The sequence below is a fragment of the Bison bison genome, unplaced genomic scaffold (genome assembly GCF_000754665.1).
Source record: "Bison bison bison isolate TAMUID 2011002044 unplaced genomic scaffold, Bison_UMD1.0 scf7180017864213, whole genome shotgun sequence".
NCBI classification, from domain to species: domain Eukaryota; kingdom Metazoa; phylum Chordata; class Mammalia; order Artiodactyla; family Bovidae; genus Bison; species Bison bison.
Genome location: NW_011494785.1, coordinates 7,464,672 through 7,486,181, shown reverse-complemented (window position 1 = coordinate 7,486,181; position 21,510 = coordinate 7,464,672). Strand labels below are relative to the sequence as shown.

Here is a 21,510-nt window from a genome sequence, read left to right as displayed (position 1 = left end):
GCGAGAACGAGCATGCGCGGAAATGGAGTCCAGCGTCGGCCCCGCGACCCGAAGTCTGCCGCGGGTGCGCGCTCGCACGCCGGAAGGGGCGGAGCCAGACTAGGATTTATATATCTCGCGCGGCTAGCGGGCTGACCTCTACCGGCAGCTTCCGACGGCAGGATGGTATGTAGTGTCATGGCGGCTTCCTCTTTGTCGTGGTGGCAGGGCTGAATCCGCGGCACATCCCCGCCATCTCGGTTCACCCGGCGCCGGGGTTCTGCTGTAATATCACGGGGCACTCAGCGGAACCCGCGGCCAGGTCTATTTCCTGAAAACGTCCGGGACTTGAGGATGGTTTGGGGCCTGCCTGTCGGCTGGCTAGAGGCCTTGGCTTGTGGGGCCTGGGCCCGACGGTTTTCAAACCATGGACTATTCCTAGATTTTTATCTCAGCATTTGAGATCCAAGTCGTGAGCCCTTTGGCAGGAGGACCTTGTGTGCGATTGTTTGGCTCTAGTGTTAAAGAGGTTCAGAAATCCAGGCCGGTAGGCTGGAGAGGGTATTCGGGACAGGGGTTGTTGAGGCCTCATTCTGAAACGTCTGGGAACGTTGGTACAACTCCTTTGGCCTCTAGAGTTGTCAGAAACCAGAAATGATGAACTTACTGACGGGCGGACAGAGACGCTGTGCTGATTGTCACGTTCTGATTTGGCTCTGTCGAATTCTAGTGGCCACCATTTTCCGGTTTGGCTCCCGTTGGGAGCATGGGGAATCCTTCAGTACCATTGTCCGCCACCCAGCCCTTTGACAAGGAGTCCCTGGGCAAAATGGCAATAATGATGATCAGAATCTTGAGTGTAAGGCTTGTTAAGCGATCCTTAATGCGACTCTCTGCTGTGTGTTTGTCTTCTTAAAGAGAAAAAGGGGCATGGTTTGTTTTTAAGTTACAAGGTGAGGGGTTGAGGGGTTGAAGTAAATGTTCAAGTTTGACTGAATAATACCTTCTGGATGTGTGATTACGAATAATTAAACTTAATTCTGAATGTAGATATCTTACCTGGGTTGCTGGCATGGAGTCGTCATTGCTTGAAATCCTCCTAAAACCTAGGCCTCTGGGAACAAAGCTCCTCAGAAGGTGCTAATGTTCTTCTATTTCTCTTAGTCTCACAGGAAGTTCTCTGCTCCCAGGCATGGGTCCCTGGGCTTCCTGCCTCGGAAGCGCAGCAGCCGGCACCGCGGGAAGGTGAAGAGCTTCCCCAAGGATGACTCTTCCAAGCCTGTGCACCTCACTGCCTTTCTTGGCTACAAGGCTGGCATGACCCACATTGTGAGGGAGGTCGATAGGCCAGGGTCCAGTAAGTACATGCTGCATCTTTCTAGCTGATGGGAGAGCTGGAGTTGACTAGATGGGGCCAAGCAGTCAGAATGGAGCAGGCTTTGGCGAGATCAACAGAACTTCTGGACTTCAGAATGGAAATATATTTTAGGATTGATTAGTATTCCAGAGTTCAGGTGACTGGCATTGTTTTAGGCAGAGGGGTGTAATGAAGTCAAGGAGCGTGGTGAGTAAATTTGTTAAGAGCCAAAGAACAGAAAGGTTCCCCCGCTGGCTCAGTGGTAAAAGAACCTGCCTGCCAAGCAGGAGACTCCTGGGTCGGTAAGATCCCTGGAAAAGGAAATGGCAGCACATTGCAGTATTTTTTTCCTGGGAAATTGAAGTAGAAAAGTGACTAGAACACGTAGCACTGATGACTGAAACAGATAGCGTTAGACAGTTAAAACGGTTTCTGGGCTCTGGTGTTACTGCCTTACTATACTTAGTATTCTTGTATTCTGAAAGCAATAAGGAATTTGTCTCTAGAGATGGCTGCAACAGACCAGAGCTGGAGCCAGACTTATGTGGTTGAGTAGAGTCCAGATGGTTTTCATTGAGTTGAAAATATCTGCGCGCCAGCTGAACAGTCTGCAGTGAGGACAGGCCTGAGAGGTGCAGACTTCTGCAGACCCGTCCTGTGAAGCAGATTGCTGGCCTGGAAGGGCGCGTGTGGGGACTCGCTAGTCCACTCAGCTTTGACCACGTACTTTATTTGCAGAGGTGAACAAGAAGGAAGTGGTGGAGGCTGTGACCATCGTGGAGACTCCGCCCATGGTGATTGTGGGCATCGTGGGCTACGTGGAAACACCCCGAGGCCTCCGGACCTTTAAGACCATCTTTGCTGAGCATATCAGCGACGAGTGCAAAAGGCGCTTCTACAAGAACTGGTAAGGGAGCCGCGGCTCGGCTCACCCTGGGCTGGGCCAGGGGAAAGGGCTGTGTGCTTTGTGGGGCCTCAGCTCCGTAGTCGGCGGCAGGGCAGCTGCTTTGGTGTCACATTTAGTCGCCTCTTGGGCAGAACAGTTCTCAGGAACAATGGGAGCAGCGTCCCGGGACATTTCCTTTGGTGTTGACCTCGGGTGCTGCCTCAGTTCGGCAATCCTTTAGGTTGCTGACAAGTATGGGGGTCTGTTTAGAGTGGTAACTGATACCCCCAGCCCACCCCAGGTGTGTGGTCTGGTTAATGGCTAACTTGGAGCAAGAATTTATTTGTGTATCCGAATGTCGTGTTTCATTATTAACCTTGTGGACCTCTGCTCAGCTCCGCTCGGCTCTGTCCGATGAGCTCCATCCAGGCTCCGCTTGCCGGTGGAAAAGGCTCCTTAGAAGCCGGCAATGAGCCCCGTCCCCACACGGTGCCTGTGTGCCTCCCCCTCACCCGTTGGAGGGCTGATGAAGGCTGGCACCTGGGCCCCCTCCCCAACTCTGCTCTGCTCCTGAAGGCATAAGTCCAAGAAGAAGGCCTTCACCAAATACTGCAAGAAGTGGCAGGACGCAGACGGCAAGAAGCAACTTGAGAGGGACTTCAGCAGCATGAAGAAGTACTGTCAGGTCATCCGTGTCATTGCCCACACCCAGGTGAGTGCTGGCCAGGGCCACGAGGAGGGTCACTACCCGCTGCTGCCCGGCTGAGGGCGATGGCCTACATGGTCACCGGTGGCTCTGGGGGGCACTGTGTTATCTTCTGAATTGATTCTGTGCTCAGACTGGTTTTGTGCCAGACCTCGTGATTTTAGGGACAGTAAGATTTTCAGGTCCTTAAATGTATTTTCCTGGGGGACGAGAGATTGTTAAAAGCAACAGTCCAGCCAAGGCCCTGCCTTGAGACCTGGGTTCCTGGGGCCAGAATATAAGGATGCAGGGTAGCTTGAGAAAGCATCCAGTGGCTCCACGCAGGGTTTTTTGTTACCAGCAGAGGGCACTGTGTCCCCAGTGAATCTTAATTAGATAAAACCATGACCTGTTTTTAGGAAAACTGGTTGAAGGAATTGGTGAGTCATAACTTACGTAGGTAGTCTAGCACCTAACTGAAAATAGTGTTGAGAGGCTGACTTGAGTTGAATTAGCTTTAGCTTTTAGTTTTCTGGGTTAGACTGGGTATAACCCAGTTGTTAAACCTGTGTGTGTACCTGTCATTTCTAAGTGAAGAGTAGTCTTGTGTGGTTAGTGGTGACCACGTTACCACAGATCCGTGCTGTGTCCACTAAATGTAGCTCAGTAGTACAGCACTGGGCAGCTTTTAAAAAGCTTTGTTTGGATTTTGGTCCTCATAGCTTGTATTTGCAGTCTTACACTGCTCTTTTAAAAAGTGGCTTATTGGCAGTTAACAGCGTGCTAGATGGCTAGGGTAAACCAGAGCAGATACCCCAAAGGCACTGGCCAAAACGACCAGTCGGGAACAGGGAGCTGGTTGGTGGAAGGTTCTTGGTGTTTGGCCCGGCTTGCGGTCCTCTCACGCTGAATCCCCTGTGCCTTTCTAGATGCGCCTTCTTCCTCTGCGCCAGAAGAAGGCCCACCTCATGGAGGTCCAGGTAAACGGAGGCACTGTGGCTGAGAAACTGGACTGGGCCCGTGAGAGGCTCGAGCAGCAGGTCCCTGTGAGCCAAGTGTTTGGCCAGGATGAGATGATTGATGTCATTGGGGTGACCAAGGGCAAAGGCTACAAAGGTGAGCTTTGCAGTGGCCTGCGTTGCTGTGGTTACCCTGGGAGAGTGATGTCGGGCCGCGCTGTTCAGTGATGAGGCCCTGGAATGAGCGCTGGGCACAGCGCCCGAGTCAGACTGCGGAAATGTTCCTTGCTGCCTTCCTTCTGAGAACAGCTCTGGTCAGGTGGTTGGGTCAGCGTGTGGGATTGGGGTGAATGGTTTTCAAACACACTGCAAAACACTGGGCTCGGGGCTTCGTGAATCCTCTTGGGTCCACGTGATATTCTGGTACAGGGATGATTCTCTAAGACCTGAACTTGTTGCTGAAAAGGGTTATGTCTAAGCTGATAATCACCTTGGATGGATGGAGGTATAGTAAGGGAGAGGATTGTTGCAGTCAGGTGTTGTATTTCTTTGGACAAAGTACCACGAACTGAAGTTGGGCATTCATAGCACAAAAGGGCCAGTGGCATGGTGCTAGGCATCATGTTAACAGCCTGTGTCTCTTCCAGGTGTCACCAGCCGTTGGCACACCAAGAAGCTGCCCCGTAAGACCCACCGAGGACTGCGCAAGGTTGCCTGTATTGGGGCGTGGCATCCTGCCCGGGTGGCCTTCTCTGTGGCTCGGGCTGGGCAGAAAGGCTACCATCACCGCACTGAGATCAACAAGAAGGTGAGGTGCACGTGGGGGCCCTGTGGAGACTTCAGCCTTAGGGGAGCAGAGTGGCTCCGCTTTGGGGATTGTGTGGGGTTCTGGTCCTTGTCATCAGTCCACTGGGTGGAGCATCACGTGGACTTAGTTGCTCATGCCTGGTGGCACAGTTGTGACTCGTCAGTGTCCTGGTTTGTAAAGTGCCATCCTTGAAGGTGATTCTGGTCGGGTTGAGGATGAGAGCCTCGTTTATCCTCTTCTGTCCCATGGTGTTGGAGAGGCCCCATCCCTTATCTCCCTGGATGGCATTGTTCAGGCCCAGGCAGCTTTTCTTTGCTGCAAGCCTGGGACGCCCCATCACGAGGGTCAAGGTCATAACTGCTTTCCCAGAGTCCTTTGCAGGCTACCCTGCCCCCAAGTTGGGGAATCATTTGTCCCTAATGGCAGTCCTTGCCTCCAGTCAACCTGAGTCCCTGCCTTGTTTTCTTGTTAATCAAATATTTATGCTCATTTCTTCCTTCAGATCTACAAGATTGGTCAGGGCTACCTCATCAAGGACGGCAAACTGATCAAGAACAATGCCTCTACTGATTACGATCTGTCTGACAAGAGCATCAACCCTCTGGTGAGTAATGGGAGCTGTCCTTGCAAATCCTGTCTGGTCTGGCCGGGGATTTCCCTGAGTCCCAGGCCTCCCACAAGGGCCAGGATCAGTTTTTACCCACAGTTCACTGGTCCCCTGGGCAGCATCCAGCTGTGGTGGGGACTGTTTGGTGTGGGGTGGGGCCAGCTGTGCAGTGATGAGACCCTGGAATGAGCGCTGGGCACAGTGCCCGAGTCAGACTGCGGAAGTATTCCTTGCTGCCTTCCTTCTGAGAACAGCTCTGGTCAGGTGGCTGTCCTGGGCCCAGCAGGCCCAGGGCGTGGGTATTGTCAGACCTGGCTACAGCCTCATGCTTGATCTGTGCTGACCCGATGACCTTGCTCCTTTCCAGGGTGGCTTTGTCCACTACGGTGAGGTGACCAATGACTTTGTCATGCTCAAAGGCTGCGTGGTGGGAACCAAGAAGCGAGTGCTCACTCTGCGCAAGGTGAGGCTGGGCGGGGAGTGCCGAGCTCTGTTAGGGGAGTTGGTTGGGAGGAAAAGCAGGAACCGCTATGCCTGACGTCTTAGGAGGAGAAGATTCCCTGTCTGGCCTGGCCCAGATGTTTGTTGCTTGCTTATATATATATTCCTCATCTGTATTCTTGCCTCATCCCTCTAAGATGAAGGGCTGTGAACTAAGGTGGTACAGGAAAGGCTTGGCTCTCTAACCTTCCCCTCTTGGCCCACAGTCCTTGCTGGTACAGACCAAACGGCGGGCCCTGGAGAAGATCGACCTCAAATTTATTGATACCACCTCCAAATTTGGTCATGGTCGCTTCCAGACTGTGGAGGAGAAGAAAGCCTTCATGGTGAGTACTTAGCTTGCTGCCCTCAGGCTGGGGTGGGGGTGGCTTTCAGCTTCTGTCACCTGTCAGCCTGCCCATGTGGTGCTGATACAAAAGGTGCTTCTTTTGTGCCAGGGCAGGGGAGACCAGTCCAGAGTCTGGCCACTGGGGTTGGGAAAGTTGTGACTGCTGCCTTCTGTCTCTAACCTGGCTGCTTTTCTCTCCACAGGGACCACTTAAGAAGGACCGAATTGCAAAGGAAGAAGGGGCCTAATAGAACAGATTGTACAGCTGGTAGAATCTCAATAAAATTATTTTCCAGTGACATCTGCCTCTGACTTTGCTTTCTCAGTTTTGGCTGCTTCCCTTGGGCCCTCATGCTCCCTGGGTCCCCCCAGCTGTTTGCCCTACCACGGTGGCCCCATGCCTGGTGAAGATAAAGCAAAAGTTGAGAGCCAGCAGCTTGGGGAGTGAGCTTTGTGTGAAATGTTTGTCATTGGGTAAGGCGTCTGGGTCGCTTGTGTGGCAGTGCACGATCTGGAGTCATTGTCACCCACTGGCAGGGCAGACCCTGGCTCTGCTGAGTGTCCAGCTACATGGTTTAGTCACTGATCACTGGAGGGATTCCAGTTGGGGCTTGCTGAGGTTCTTTCGTAGCCATCAGCCAGGTTCTGGCTGTGGGAGAGAATGGATGTCAAGCAGAAGGGCCCCTTGGGGCTCAGAACACGAATTTGCTTTGTGGCAGGCCCTGGTGATTAAAATCGACTTCATTAGAATGAGAATACGGGTTGGTGGGGGCTGAGTGCCTTGACCTGGCTCACCTGGCTGGTCATGCTACTGAAACCCTATGTGCATTCTGGTCTCTCTCTGGTCCCTCTGTTGTGCTGACCATTGTTGAGCATCTGGCATCTTGCAGGTCAGTCAGCAAACTCCTGGGAGATGGAGAGGGAAGCCTGGCGTGCTGCAGTACGTGGGGTTGCAAAGAGTCAGACATACAGTAACTGAACAACAGGCTGTTGAGCAGCTTGGTTCCTGGATCTCTGCACTGGCCTCTGGGGTCTCGCCCACCCTTTGGTGCAGTGAATCCCAGCATCTCCTTTCCAATCCCAGCTGCCCACATCATCTGCCTATGTGGCATGTTTTGCTTTGGCCCCACCTAAGCAGGGCAGAGACCACAGCCCCCGCACTTCTGACATCCCTGCCCCGCATCTTGGCAGCCAGCGTTCCGGTATTCTCTGAGCCTTGGTTTTCTATTCTTTGGAGGAGTCGGAGGAGTCGTAATGGGAAGATTGGCCCAGCGAGCATGTGTGCTCCACTGTCGACTGACCCAATGGACTGTGTGCAGCATGCCAGGCTCCCCTGTGCCATTTTGCAGACGAGTCCAGGAGTGGGTTGCTATTTCCTTCATGGGATCTCCCTGACCCAGGAATCTAACCCAAGGCACTGCGGGTTCTGTGTCAGGATTACTGGAGGCAGCCTGAGTTGAGCCTCTGGTTCTGAATAAACATGCCCCCCCACACCCCCACCCCTGCCCCCTCCACGCTTGGGTGGGTTCTGTGGTAGAGGAGGCTGAGCAAGAACCCTTAAGTCTGGGGCCCCTCCCCAGCACCTGTTTGCCCAGCTTTCCTGGAGTCCCTTCGGAGCTGAGTAGGGCAGTGGGCCTCAAAGCCAGCCTCTGCTAGTTTGCTACCCTTGCAGCACGTTTTCCCAGGACCTGGGCCCTTACTGGCGGGAGCTGCACTCAAGGCTGGAGCCACCAGGGGGCGAGAGTGGGCAGCACCCAGTTGGGACAGCCTTGCAGGACTCTGGACTTTGCAGGGGGTTCAGTTCCCTCCCCAACCAGGGCTCTTCAAGATGCCCCATAGTCCCCGGCGTCAAGCCCACAGCCAGAGGGTCAGGACCTGCCCCAAGGCCCCCAGGCAGCTCTGGCAGAACCAGAGCATGGGAGCTGGGTTCCTGGTCTTGTCGCTGCAGAAGCTCCTCTCCAGTCACGTTCTGGGGAAGGTGCTGAGATGGTTGAGGCCCCACCTCGTCCCCTCACCCACCCCAGTTGCCCTTTGCCTCTGAGCCTGTGGGCCTCCGCGGACCTTATGTCAGCCCTGGAGCCTAACTGCCCATCCAGCCCAGGTTGGAAAGGCTTTGTTGGTTTGAGATGTCTTGGCTGGGCCTCACTCCCTTTTAGGAATCTGCCCAGGTGTAGAGGATGACTGGGGATGTGGGGTCCAGAGAACAGGCTGATGGCGTCCACACATGCACCCAACAGCAGAGACAGACCGCACCCTCCTGGCCCCACACCTGTGCACAGAGACTTCAAGAGCAGGCTTGCCTGACTGAGCCGCTGTCTGCCGACCATCCCCATATCCCCATGTCCCCATCTCCTTGTTTCTGCCCTGCCCCTGGCCAGGGACTGATCTTGGGCACCTCCCAAATCACAGATCTGAACCTCGGCCTCAGCTGGTTGGAGACAGACACCTTGGCAGTGGTGGTTGTGGGACCTAGTGCAGAAGGTGGGTCCAGTGGGTGCACAGAACGGCTGGAGCTGTGGTCAGAATGAGAATTTGGGCTTCCCAGGGGCAGCAGTAAGCCCACGCATGTGTGTGGGATCAGCTTCACTCTTAAGAAACCCAGAGTGCCCGCCAGACACACAGGTGCTGGGGAAGCTGTGCTGAACTTAGAGGCCCAGCTCTTGAGCTTATCCTCTAGCTGGGGAGGGCAGACAGCAAACACGAGCAAACAGGACAGTTTTAGGAGTGATGAGGGACTTCCCTGGTGGCCCAGTAGTTAAGACCGCGCTTCCACTGCAGGGGGTACAGATTCTATCCCTGGTCGGGGAAATAAGATCCTAGGCTGTGTCTCACAGCCTAAAAGAGTAAAAAAAATAAAACACTGGTCTGCTAAGGTTTATTATTTAGATAATAGAAGCGATGGATGCTTTGGCCCTGAATCAAAGCCAGAAGTTTGCGGAAGCTCTCAGTGTTAAGCAGGAGCCTAAAGAAATCTTTGTATGGTCTGTTGGCCTTTTCAGAACTTTGAAAATGAAATAGTCAAATGATTCGAAAGAAACGTCTGAGTCATTGGTGATAGATGTGGGCTAATACTTGCTTGTAGTTGATTAATGCATTTGTTAGTTGATTCCAGAATTTAGAGATCCCTGATATAACTTGGGGCTTCCCAGGTAGCTCAGTGGTAAAGAATCTGCCTCCCAATGCAGGAGACATGGGTCCAATCCTTGGGTTGGGAGGATCCCCTGGAGGAAGAAATGGCAACCCACTCCAGTATTCTTGCCTGGAAAATCCCAGGGACAGAGGAGCCTGGCGGGCTACAGTCCATGGGGTTGCAAAGAGGCAGACAGAACTGAGCATACACACAGGATTTAACGTGTTCTTTAGAATTACGATACTGTTAATAAATCCAATTACTACAAAAAGAATTGCTGTGGATCTAAAAACAGTAGGATGATTCTGAATTGTGCGTGCTGTGTAGCTCCAATCCATGGGATTCTCCAGGCGAGAATACTGGGGTGGACTGCTATTTCCTCCCCCAGGAGTTCTTTCCAACCCAGGGATTGAATCTGTGTCTCTTGGCAGGCAGGTTCTTCACGACTGGGGCCACCTGGGAAGCCCCTCTAAACTGTGAGCTTCTTTTGAATATTACCGTTTCGTAAGGTCAGGGTCCTGACTGGTATATTTTACTCTTCATTCAAATTGGAAACTTATATTTACTATTGGGTTGTAAAACTTTTTGAGCTGAGTCTTGGATTATGAGGGGCTTCCCAAGTGGCACTAGTGGTAAAGAACCTGCCTGCCAATGCCGGAGACTTAAGGAGACATGGGTTCGATCCCTGGGTTGGGAAGATCCCCTGGAGGAAGGCATGGCAACCCACTCCAGTATTCTTGCCTGGAGAATCCCATGGACGGAGGAGTCTGATGAGCTACTGTCCATAGGGTCACAAAGAGTCGGACATGACTGAAGCGACTTACACACACGCGCGCACACACACACATTGGTTAGTGAAAGGGCTCTATATTATAGACATTGATTGAGAACGTTACTTTCATAGTATATGCTTTTTTGGCTGTGCCGTGCAGCTTGTGGGATCTTAGTTCTCTGACCAGGGATTGAACACAGGCCTCGGCAGTGAAAGCATGGCGTCTTAACCATTGGACTGCCAGGGAACTCCCCTAAATGCACTTTTAAAAGAAGAAGAGGGAGGGGGGTTCAGGATGGGAGATGCATGTACACATGGCTGATTCATGTCAATGTATGGCAAAAACCACAACAATATTATAAAGTAATTAGCCTTCAATTAATTAATTTTTAAAAAAGAAGTGCTAAATGCTGTAAAGAAATAAAACAGGGATCGAGAGAGATGGGGCAGGGGAGGCCTTTCTGAAACCTGAGGGTATATCGGATCCAACCTCGTGGAGCTCTAAGGGCTGAACATGCCCCACTCAAAGAGACCAGTGGGCACATAGGCCCTGAGGTGGGAACGAGGCTTTGGGGCTCAGATCTGAGCTCTCAAAGGAAGCAACTCTCCAGGGGAAGTCTGGAGAGTGAGTGAGCATATAGTAGATGCTCAATAAACGTTCCCTGCATCTCTGGGACTCATCAATGCTTGGGTTCATCTGGGTGTCCCATATGGGGGTCCCCAGGCCTTTCCGTGGACCCGCAGTGGGCGGAACAGCAGTCCGGGCCTCCTGAGATCCGTGTCTGTGCGTGTCACGGAGAGCGGTCTCCAAGTGCCCCCGGAGGTCTGTGCTTCCTGTCACCAGAACCCCATACAGGCCTCTCTGGAATCCTGCGGTGACAAAACAAGGAGCCTCATTCCATTCCTCCTGAAAAAAAGAATAAAGAAAATACTTGCTGGAAATTTCTGAGCAAGTGAGAACATGGAGATGGCAGAAGCCACCATCGCCTTAAAAGGCAGAGCCAGCGACTTCGTGGAGCTCACCTGGAGACGGGCTTGGGGTGGAGGTGCTCTTCCCCAATCCTTGTCCCTCAGTCCTCATCCCCCATGACCCCCAGCCCTGCCCCTGCCCCGTGGGTGCCTGGCCTTGGCTTCCAGCGACCTCACCCTTCTCCCATCGGCTCTCTGCACGCAGCGGCTTGTCTGAAGCTTCTGTGGGTCCCCCGCCCTCCTTACGACATCCTGCTGCTAGGCTGGCACTCAGAGCCTGCTGTCCCCTCCAGCTTCCTATGCCTTCCGGAATCCGGTCTCCTGGCTGCTCCCAGGAACCCCCAAGAGCTCTTCCTGTCCTTCCAGCAGAGGCTCCAAAGCCTGAGCTGGACCCCTGCGAGGAGAGAGGGTTAACATCTACGAGCCCAGGAATGAGGGAGGTGGCATCCAGGACACTTCCAGGCCCTATTAACACATTGTTGTTCAGCCGCTAAGTTGTGTCTGACTCTTCTGTGACCCCATGAACTGTTGCCGGCAGGCTTCTCTATCCATGGGATTTCCCAGGCAAGAATACTTGAGTAGGTTGCCATTTCCTTCTCCAGGGATCTTCCTGACCCAGGGGTTGAACTCACATCTCCTGCATTGGCATGTGGATTCTTTACCACTGAGCTACCAGAGAAGCCCCTATTAACATCAGAACTGTTAAATGTTGAATGACTGCCCGTGGCACCCATCAGCCCTCTGGATCCACAATGCTGCCCAGGGCCCAACTTCACCAGCTCCTTGCCCTTGATAACCAGCACTCACGTTGACTTTGAAGGCCTCCAGAGGGTGGTGCCTGGGTTAGAGGTGGTAGTAACTATGAATAATTTATACCTATCGGGCACTGTCCTATATCCTTCATATATATAAACTCAATACTCAGGCAAAGGAGAAAAGGAAAGATACATTCATCTGAATGCAGAGTTCCAAAGGAGAGCTAAGAAAGCCTTCCTAGGTGATCAATGCAAAGAAACAGAGGAAAACAATAGAAATGGGCAAGACTAGAGATCTCTTCAAGAAAATTAGAGATACCAAGGGAACATTTCATGCAAAGATGGGTTCAATAAAGGACAGAAATGGTATGGACCTAACAGAAGCAGAAGATATTAAGAAGAGGTGGCAAGAATATACAGAAGAACTGTACAGAAAAAATCTTCATGACCCAAATAACCACAATGGTGTGATCACTCACCTAAAGCCAGACATCCTGGAGTGTGAAGTCAAGTGTGCCTTAGGAAGCATCACTATTAACAGAGCTAAAGGAGGTGGAATTCCAGCTGGGCTATTTCAAATCCTGAAAGATGATGCTGTGGAAGTGCTGCACTCAATATACCAGCAAATTTGGGAAACTCAGCAGTGGCTGCAGGCCTGGAAAAGGTCAGTTTTCATTCCAATCCCGAAGAAAGGCAATGCCAAAGAATGTTCAAATTACCTCACAATTGCACTCATCTCACATGCTAGCAAAGTAATGCTCAAAATTCTCCAAGTTAGGCTTCAAAAGTACGTGAACCGAGGACTTCCAGATGTTCAAGCTGGATTTAGAAAAGGCAGAGGAACCAGAGATAAAATTGCCAACATCCACTGGATCAAAGAAAAAGCAAGAGGGTTCCAAGAAAACATCTACTTCTGCTTCACTGACTACACTAAAGCCTTTGATGGTGTGGATCACAGTAAACTGTGGAAAATTCTTAAAGAGATGGGAATATCAGACCACCTTACCTGTCTCCTGAGAAATCTGTATGCAGATCAAGGAGTAAAAGTTAGAACCGAACATGGAACAATAGACTGGTTCCAAACTGGGACAGGATTATGTCAAGGCTGTATTTTGTCACCTTGCTTATTTAACTTATATGAAGAATACATCATGCGAAATGCCAGACTGGATGAAGCACAAGCTAGAATCAAGATTGCTGGGAGAAATATCAGTAACCTCAGATACACAGATGACATCACCCTTATGGCAGAAAGTGAAGAGGTACTAAAGAGCCTCTTGATGGAAGTGAAAGAGAAGAGTGAAAAAGCTGGCTTAAAACTCAAAATTCAAAAAATGAAGATTGTGGCATCCGATCCCATCACTTCATGGCAAATAGATGGGGAAACAATGGAAATAGTGACAAACTTTATTTTTTGGGCTCCAAAATCACTGCAGATGTTGACTGCAGCTATGAAATTAAAAGACGCTTGCTCCTTGGAAGAAAAGCTATGACCAACCTAGACAGCATATTAAAAAGCAGAGACATTACTTTATGGACAAAGGTCTGTCTAGTCAAAGCTATGGTTTTTCCAGTAGTCACGTATGGCTGTGAGAGTTGGACTATAAAGAAGGGCTGAGCGCCGAAGAACTGATGCTTATGAAGTGTGGTGTTGGAGAAGATTTTTGCAAGCCGCTTGGACAGCAAGGAGGTCATACCAGTCAATCCTAAAGGAAATCAGTCCTGAATGTTCATTGGAAGGACTGATGCTGAAGCTGAAACTCCAATACTTTGGCCACCTGATGCAAAGAATTGACTCCTTGGAAAAGACCCTGATGCTGGGAAAGATTGAAGGTGGGAGAAGGAGGTGACAGAAGATGAGATGGTTGGATGGCATCACTGACTCGATGGACATAAGTTTGAGCAAGCTCTGGGAGTTGGTGGTGGACAGGGAAGCCTGGTGTGCTGCAGTCCATGGGGTCGCAAAAAGTCATACACGGCTGAATGACTTAACTGAACTGAACAATACTCAGGATCACCCCTTGAGGCAGCTCCTATTATTACCCCATTTTATAAATAAACTGAGGCTCAGAGAGAGTGTGCAACTTGCCCGAGGGCACACAGTGTATAACTGATGGGGTAGGATTTGAACCCAAGCATCTCTTCACCCTAATCCTATGGTATTAGGACCTGCAAAACATATTTTGGCTCAAAGGAGAAGGAGTTGGTGCTTATTCGGTTTTTGTTTGTTTGGGCATTGCTATGTAGCATGCAAGATCTTAGTTCCCTGACCAGGGATAGAACCCCTGCCCCCTGCAGTGGGGGGCATGCAGTCCTAACCACTGGATTGCCAGGAAAGTGCCCAAGGAGTCTTATTTGTTGAGTACCTACTATGTGCCAAACCTTATGTTAGACCCTTTCAAAGCTACTTTATTTAATCCTTGCAACCACTAGTCCCATTTCACAGATGGGGAAAATGGAGGCCCAGAGAGATTCAGAGACTCTTCCCAGGTCAGAGAGTTAGAATGTTCTCTGCCTGACATCTTAGATGCTATCTCCCTGGGTGATCATGACAGTCCTCTGAGCGGTGTGACGAGGTTCCTGGCATCACTCCTGTTATCACAGTGAAGACGTTGAGACCTGGGAGACTAAGTCAGAGCCCCTCACTCAGATCGGACTCTCAGCAGTGCTGAAGCAGAGAGCCAAGTCCAGGCGCCAGGAGGTTGGTGCTAACCATTGCGCTGCATTGCCTTCATCGACTGGGGGCCTGGAGGCTCCCGGTGAGGAGCGAGAGAGGATGCCACATCCCAGCAGCTCCCGCGGCACCAACCCCCCCTCGTAGACACACGCTCCAGCCTCTGCTTGCTTGAGAGGTGGCAGGGTGGGGGGGCACCAGGAGGTGCTGCCCTCAGGGCGGCCAGCACACTGGCGGGGGTGCCAGGTACCACAGTCGGCCCCCTCCTCTTGCCTGAGCCCCACAGCTGGCCTCCGGGTCACCAGGCTTCATGTGACTATGGAGAAGTGACCTCTTCCCGCCGTTCCCCGCCCCAGCCCCTCGCAGCCAGGCAGAGGAAAAGGGCTGTGAGAGAAGGCGCTAAAGATAGCTGACCGGCCAACTTCCCCATCTCCCTGCCCACTCCCTCGTCCCCCGCCAGGGGCTCCTCCAAGCAGGCCCCCACCCCACAGCAGCTGCTCCCCAGAGCCTCGTCACCCAGCCTGGGGCATCACACAGGGACCCAGGCCGTGGTCCTAATGTGAAGGTTCCCCACCATCCAGGCACTAGGCCGGGCAGGGATGTGACTTGTCCATTCTCGAAGTCCCTGCCCCCCTGCCCCCCAGGCTGACAGGAGGGGAGCATTTTTATCACCCCCATTTTCTATGTGGGGAGCCTGAGCAGAAGGGGGCAGCAGCTCCCTGGAACACAGCAGCCCATTCACGCCCCAGTGCACACAAGCACACCTCCACCCTGACACAGTCACCTGGTTCCATCTGACTGTGAACACACCAGCACGGCGACACGAAGGCCCATGGAGACAGCATGCCTTCTTGTTTCCTCGGGTCAGCTGCTCACCTGAGCACTCCAAGATGTGTGCCATCAAAGGCAGGGCCCTACCCTGCTCCAGAGCTTTCCATGACTCTGCAACACATTTCTTTGTGCATACAGCAAAAACATGTATTAAGCACATCCTGTGCACCCGGCTGAGCACCGAAGAATTGATGCTTTTGAACTATGGTGCTGGAGAAGACTCTTGAGAGCCCCTTGGACTGCAAGGAGATCAAACCTGTCAACCTAAAGGAAATCAGCCCGGAATATTCATTGGAAGGACAGATGCGGAAACTGAAGCTCCAATACTTTGGCCACCTGAGGCGAAGAGCTGACTCACTGTAAGAGACCCTGATGCTGAGGAAGATTGAGGGCAGGAGGAGACGGCGGTGACAGAGGATGAGATGGTTGGATGGCATCACTGGCTTGATAGACATGAGTTTGAACAAACTCCAGGAGATGGTGAAGGACATGGAAGCCTGGAGTTTTGCAGTCCATGGGGTTGCAAAGAGCTGGATACGACAGTGACTGAACAACAGCAGTGCATCAGGCACCTTGGTGTGGCATTCAAAATGCATCACCATTTAGCCCCAGTCAACCTTCCAGCTCATCGCAGGCTGGTGTGCCCTGGTCTTGTGGGACCACCAGAGTCATCCTGCCCAGGCCTTCTGGCTGTGCTGTGATGACCTCACAAGGTGAGTCAGGCTGGATCCCAGCTCAGCCCCTTCCAGCACTGTGACAGACCACGAAGACCGCAGTGAGGATTCAGCGGGTCCTGTGTGGGACACGCCGCTGACCTGAGTCTTCACTCCATGTCCAATCCACACTCCCTATCAGTAAATACTGAATGTGTGGACAGAGCCCCAAGGAGGCAGTATTTTACTTCTGTTCCACAGATGACCAAACCATTTGCCACAAGAACTCAGTATCTGGGCCTCAGTTTCCTCATCTGAAAGAATGGGGGCTCAAGGCAGCCTGGGTTGGATTTCTCAGGACCCTTTTAGCTCCAAGGCTGAGACAGTGAAAGCCAAAGGCCATCACAGAGCAAGGAAACAGAGAGTGAGAAAAAGGGAGGGAAAGAGAGATTCCACGGGCAGCAATAGTCAGGGAAGGCTTCCTGAAAGAAGGAGGCTTGAGTTGAACTCTGAAAGCTGAGCAACACCCGGCCCAGGGCTAACCTGAATAGGAATGTGTGGTTCTGGAAGGGTAGGAAAGCACAGTGCAAAGGAATGAGTTTGTAACAGGGATTTCAGGCACAGCAGGAAGCAAGTCGAGAGAGATTTGGGGGTGGCTGGTGGGAGGTCTCCCCTGAGACTGTCGTTGCACCTCATCGCAGGGAGCCCACTTCTGCAGACCAGGTTGGAGTGGGTGGGAGTGGGGCCTCGTGGCCTTGTGTATCTGTGTATCTGGAGCTTGCCACACATTGGCTGTCTCATATTTTATTTTTTATTTTTGGTGAGGCACAGGCTTCTCTAGGGCTTTAGTTGCCCAACCAGGGATCAAACCTCTGCCCCCTGCACTAGAAGGCAGATTCCTAACCATGGGGCCACCAGGGAAGTCCCCTCTCTCTCTCTTTTAAAAAATATTTATTTATGTTTTTGTTTTAGTCGGGGTCCGGGATCTGCACTGTGGTGTGCGGGCTTCTCTCTAGTTGTGGCATGTGGGCTCAGTAATTGCAGGGCACGGGCTTAGCTGCCCTGTGGCATGTGGGATTTTTAGCTCCACCACCAGGACTGAACCCGAGTCCCCTGCCTTGGAAGGTGGATTCTTAACCACTGGAGCCCCAGGAAATTCCCTGCATTGGCTCAGTTACTCGTCACATCTAGAGGGGCAGCCGGCACAGAGAGGACAGCCAGTTCACAGACTAGGAATCCGGGCTTGACCACTGGGGTTCCTCTGTTCCCTTTTATCTAGAGGAGGGAAGGGAGAGGAAGTTTTTCACAGAAGCAGGAGGCCCACCCCTCAGAGCTTCTGCCAGGCTGTTCCCCCTGGCAGAGCGTTTTCCCCTGACGCTCTCTCTGCTTCCCCTGCACCATCCGCACCAGCATTCTCACTCCATTACTTTTGCTGCTCTTTGCTCCATGTCTGTCTTCCCGGCCACATGGCACCTCCCCGGGTCAGAGGCCAGTCTGTCCTGCTCGTTCTGTGCCCTCTGTACACAGCACAGGATACATAGCAGGTGTTCAACAGATACTTCTTGAAAGACCAACTGACCAAAGGCATGAATAAACAAGCTTAAGAATGAACGAAATGGTTTGTCCAAGGTCATCCAGGTAGTCAGGGAAGCGGGGCCCCGGGGGAACCCAGGGCTCCTGCCTCTTGCCTTCTGTCTGATTTTCCTGCTTCTGTCTGGATGTCCTTGTGGAGGGTCCACCCAGCAGCTGGAGTGACCTTGTTAGAACTCAAGTCAGGTCGCCTCCCTCCATATGGCGCTTCAGTTTTACAAGATGAAAAGAGTGACAGGGATGGGTGGTGGCTGCCAACCGGGTGAATGTATATCAGTATTTATTGATTTATGTCTTCAGCCGCACTGGGTTTTAGCTGAGGCATGTGGGATCTAGTTCCCTGACCAGGGATCGAACCCTGGCCTCCTGCATTGGAAGCGTGGAGTCTTAGCCGCTGGACCACCAGGGGAGTCCCATGAATATATTTCATATCACTGAACTGTGCACTTAAAAAGGGTTAAGGTGGTATATTTCATCTTACTTGTATTTTAACACACACGCATGCACACACATGGCATCGTTCCTCTGCTCAGAACCCTGCATGGTTCCCATCAGTGCCCAGTCACTAGAGGAGAAGCCTGGGCCACCCTAGACACCCTACCACCCCGACCTCACCTCTCTCACTCTGCCCACACTCATGCTCATCCACGGCCACACTGACCTCTCCGCTCCTCTAACATGGCAGGCTCACTCCTGCCCCAGGACCTCTGCACTGGCTCTTTCCTCTTCCTAGAAGGCCTCTCCCTAGAAGTCTGCAGTGTGTTCGTTGCTCAGTCGTGTCCGACTCTTTGCAACCCCGTGGTCTGTCTTTGGAATTCTCCAGGCAAGACTATTGGAGTGCGTGGCCAGAGGGGATCTTCTTGACCCAGGGAGAGATGCTACTTTCTCACCGCAGACGTCACCCTATTTACTGCTGCTGGAACCTGCTTCCCCAGTACTCTTGACCTGGTCCCCCCTCCACACCTTTCTCTCTTCTGCAGCCTGTCCCCTGATACTGAAACCAGAGAGAAAGGGGCAGGGCACAACCTTTAAAAGAACGACATAGCCCGAGGACACAACATAAACGGAGTAGAACCAAATATGTTCGAGATGGCAGATGAGCCAACTTCCGCTAGACCTTGAGCCTCAGAACACGCTCATTATAACACATCAGCAAGCCAAATACACGCCCACAGGCACCATGACAGTCCCAAGGCCGACCATAAAGGTCAAAAAGTGAGCGCGACCCGATTCCTGGAAATTCCCCACCCCTTTCCCCCAAACAGCTGGAATACTCCTCCCACTCATCAGCCCATGAGTTTACCCTCCCCTATAAAAACTGACAACCCCCATGCCCTGGTGGTGTGCTCAGATAAATCTGCTTCTTACCTATCAGTTTGTATCTTATTGAACTCTTTCTGTGACGAGACATCGAGAACCTGAGCTTCATGCAGTCCTGACTCCAAGAATGTGGTCTCAGTGCAAAGACTGCAGGTTCAGGTCCCAAACTAAGCTCCACGGTTCCACTACCATCTGCAGAATGGGCTTACTCATCATTTTTACTGTTTGTAGTCCCCTCTCCTGTTCTCTAGGTTTCCAGAGAAGTTGGGAGTGCGTGGAAAGGGATGTGGTCTGGAGCGCGTGAGAGAGAGAACTCCAAGAGGCCAGCAACTTCCTCAAAGCAAATTTAGGAAAAAGCTGAAGTGAAAAAGGCTTGGGCAGCTGAGGGTTTCCTGCAGGCGGTCCCAGGGGCTGGGGGCTTGTGTCCAAGTCTGAGTGTGCATGTGTGTGACTGTTTTTCTGTGTGTGTGTTTCTCTGCACACAGGTATGTGGGTGGTGGGCAGAGGGGGTCCTGAAATAAGAGCTCTGCCCTCTGTGGGCTGTAGGGGTCGAGCTAAGTGGTCTCGAGACTCCCCAGTGCTGCGGGCTCAGCGCTTCTGCCCCTCGCCTGCCCAGGGCGACATGATCTAACAGGACGGCATGTGGGCTCTGGAGCCAGATTCTCAGGGCCCCCATCTCAGCTCTGCTGCTGACACTGTGACTTTGAGGAAGCCATTCAGCCACACTGGGCTTGGTCTCATCATCTGTAAAATGGGTGTGATCTGCCCAGAATCCGTTCCTAGGTTTGTTGCTGGGATCTGATGAGCGAAGGCCTGTGAGAGGCTGGAACCAGCCGTGGGGCCTCAGTAAAGACCCACAGTCCCCATTAGTCTAAGACCCAGGTGGGGTGAGACCCCACCCAGCCTCGGGGAGTGGGTGTCCCGGCAGAGGCCGCCACTGGCAGGGCAGTGGGGCTGCAGAGAGGAAACCCAAGGTGGTCCAGAGGAGACACTGGCCCCAGGCAGGTGGTCTCACTGAGGCCTCAGAGATGAGGATGCTCTGGCTGCGGAAGGATGGGGGAGTCAAGGAGGCTGCAGGGAAAGAAACGGCCTGGCAGAGGCCACCAGGAACTCAGTGAGACCCATGCTTGTGGGATCAGGGATGAGACTGAGTGCAGCCACAAAGCCCTAACGAGAGCCAAGCTGCCTTAGACTTTGTCCCTGGGCAGTAGGGAGCCATGGAAGTGTTTGAGCAGGAGCTTAGAGGCCTCTGCCCAAGGCTTCTGAAGAAAGTGCAAGTGTTAATCACTCAGTTTTGTCTGACTCTTTGCAACCCCATGGACTTTAGCCCACCAGGCTCCTTTGTCCATGGGATTTCCTAGGCAAGAATACTGGAGTGGTTTGCCAGGCCCTCCTCCAGGGGATCTTCCCAACCCAGAGATCGAACCCTGGGTCTCCTGCATTGCAGGCAGATTCTTAACCATCTGAGCCACCAGGGAAGCCCAAGGCTTCTTCTTCCAGGTTAACGAGGAGGCACTCTCCCAGCATAGGCTGAGAAGATGAGACATTTTTGTACACAATACTGAGACAGCAAGGCCTGAGTAATTACAGCATGCAGCTTAGTGGAGGAGTGAAGTCTTAAGCAGGCAGAGAAGCCCAGGGGAACATGATCTGGGAAGGCTTCCTGGAGGAAGACGCCCTGGAAGTGAGCCTTAGTGGAAGCCATAAGAGACTGCTGCAGTGAGCTGGGTGACTTTGGGTGAACGGCTGCCCTCTCTGGTCTCAGATTCCAGGTGCCCTGCCAGGCTCAACTGAGGCCCCTCCTCTGTGGCTGTCTCAGCTCTGACATTCCGCGGTCAGGGAAGGGGACGACTGGAATCTGCCAGGGGCAGATTCTTGGTTTTGACCGAGAGCCCGCCTGCCTCGGTTTCCCCTCTGCATAGGGCTGGGGCGAGGCAGGGAGAATAATAATGCTTGATTGTCAAAACCTTGTACACCTCGGGGGCCAGATGCCAGGGATTGTTTTCCATTCCTAGGAGGGTGGGCCCTTCCTGCCAGGAGAAAATTCCAAGCTCCTCCAGCCAGGGAGGGGGTAGACCCTGCCACCCTGTGACCACACACCCGCCGCCCGAACCTGTGGCATCAAGGGCCTTCTTTCTCTTCTCCTCTCTGTTGGCAAAAGGAAGCCGCCCAGGGCGTGGAGGAGAGGCCCTCAGCTCCTTCAATTTGCTCAGAAGCGCCCCCTCTCCCTTCCTGCCTTTGCTGTTTCAGGAGCAGGGAAACCTGCCCAAAGCAGGGGCCAGTGGAATGACCCCACCAAGGCCTGGCTTGGTCTGCTCCTGGTTGTTAGTCTGGGTGGTGGGAAGATTCCCTGGGCTTGTGTCCTCTGGGATAATGTGCTTGTTGTTTGGGAATTTTCTGCTTAATCCTCCTGTCAATGCAGGAGACTCCAGCTTGATCCCTGGGTTGGGAAGATCTCCTGGAGAAGAGAGTGGCAACCCACTCCAGTATTCTTGCCTGGGAAATCCCACGGACAGAGGAGCCTGGCGAGCAACAGTCCATGGGGTCACAAAAAAGATGACTAAACGACAACAGAGAGCTCTTGATCCCAGAACTCCACCGTGGAAATCCACGTTTCTGTGGTCCTGAGCTTTGGTTGCAAGAGATTGCATTTCTGAAATTATTTGGTTCAAAGAGTCTTGGGGGCCTGGAATAAAAATATTCCAA

The 21,510-nt window shown here is 52.5% G+C and overlaps 1 protein-coding gene across 1 annotated transcript; it reads left to right on the top strand.

Moving 5' to 3' along the window:
• Nucleotides 1-91: 91 nt before the first annotated feature.
• RPL3 (ribosomal protein L3) lies at nt 92-6,409 on the top strand. Its single transcript, XM_010845127.1, has 10 exons — nt 92-165; nt 1,144-1,336; nt 2,075-2,243; nt 2,799-2,934; nt 3,837-4,023; nt 4,514-4,674; nt 5,177-5,278; nt 5,649-5,744; nt 5,989-6,108; nt 6,314-6,409. Exons 1-10 carry the CDS (start codon nt 163-165, stop codon nt 6,356-6,358), a joined length of 1,212 nt encoding a protein of 403 aa, XP_010843429.1. The 5' UTR covers nt 92-162; the 3' UTR covers nt 6,359-6,409.
• Nucleotides 6,410-21,510: the final 15,101 nt, after the last annotated feature.

Excerpts from the sequence above, each read along its gene's own strand:
- RPL3 (XM_010845127.1), top strand. Across the intron at positions 4,675-5,176 it reads GCACTGAGATCAACAAGAAG|ATCTACAAGATTGGTCAGGG; the intron begins GTGAGGTGCACG and ends TTCTTCCTTCAG. Across the intron at positions 5,745-5,988 it reads GAGTGCTCACTCTGCGCAAG|TCCTTGCTGGTACAGACCAA; the intron begins GTGAGGCTGGGC and ends CTTGGCCCACAG.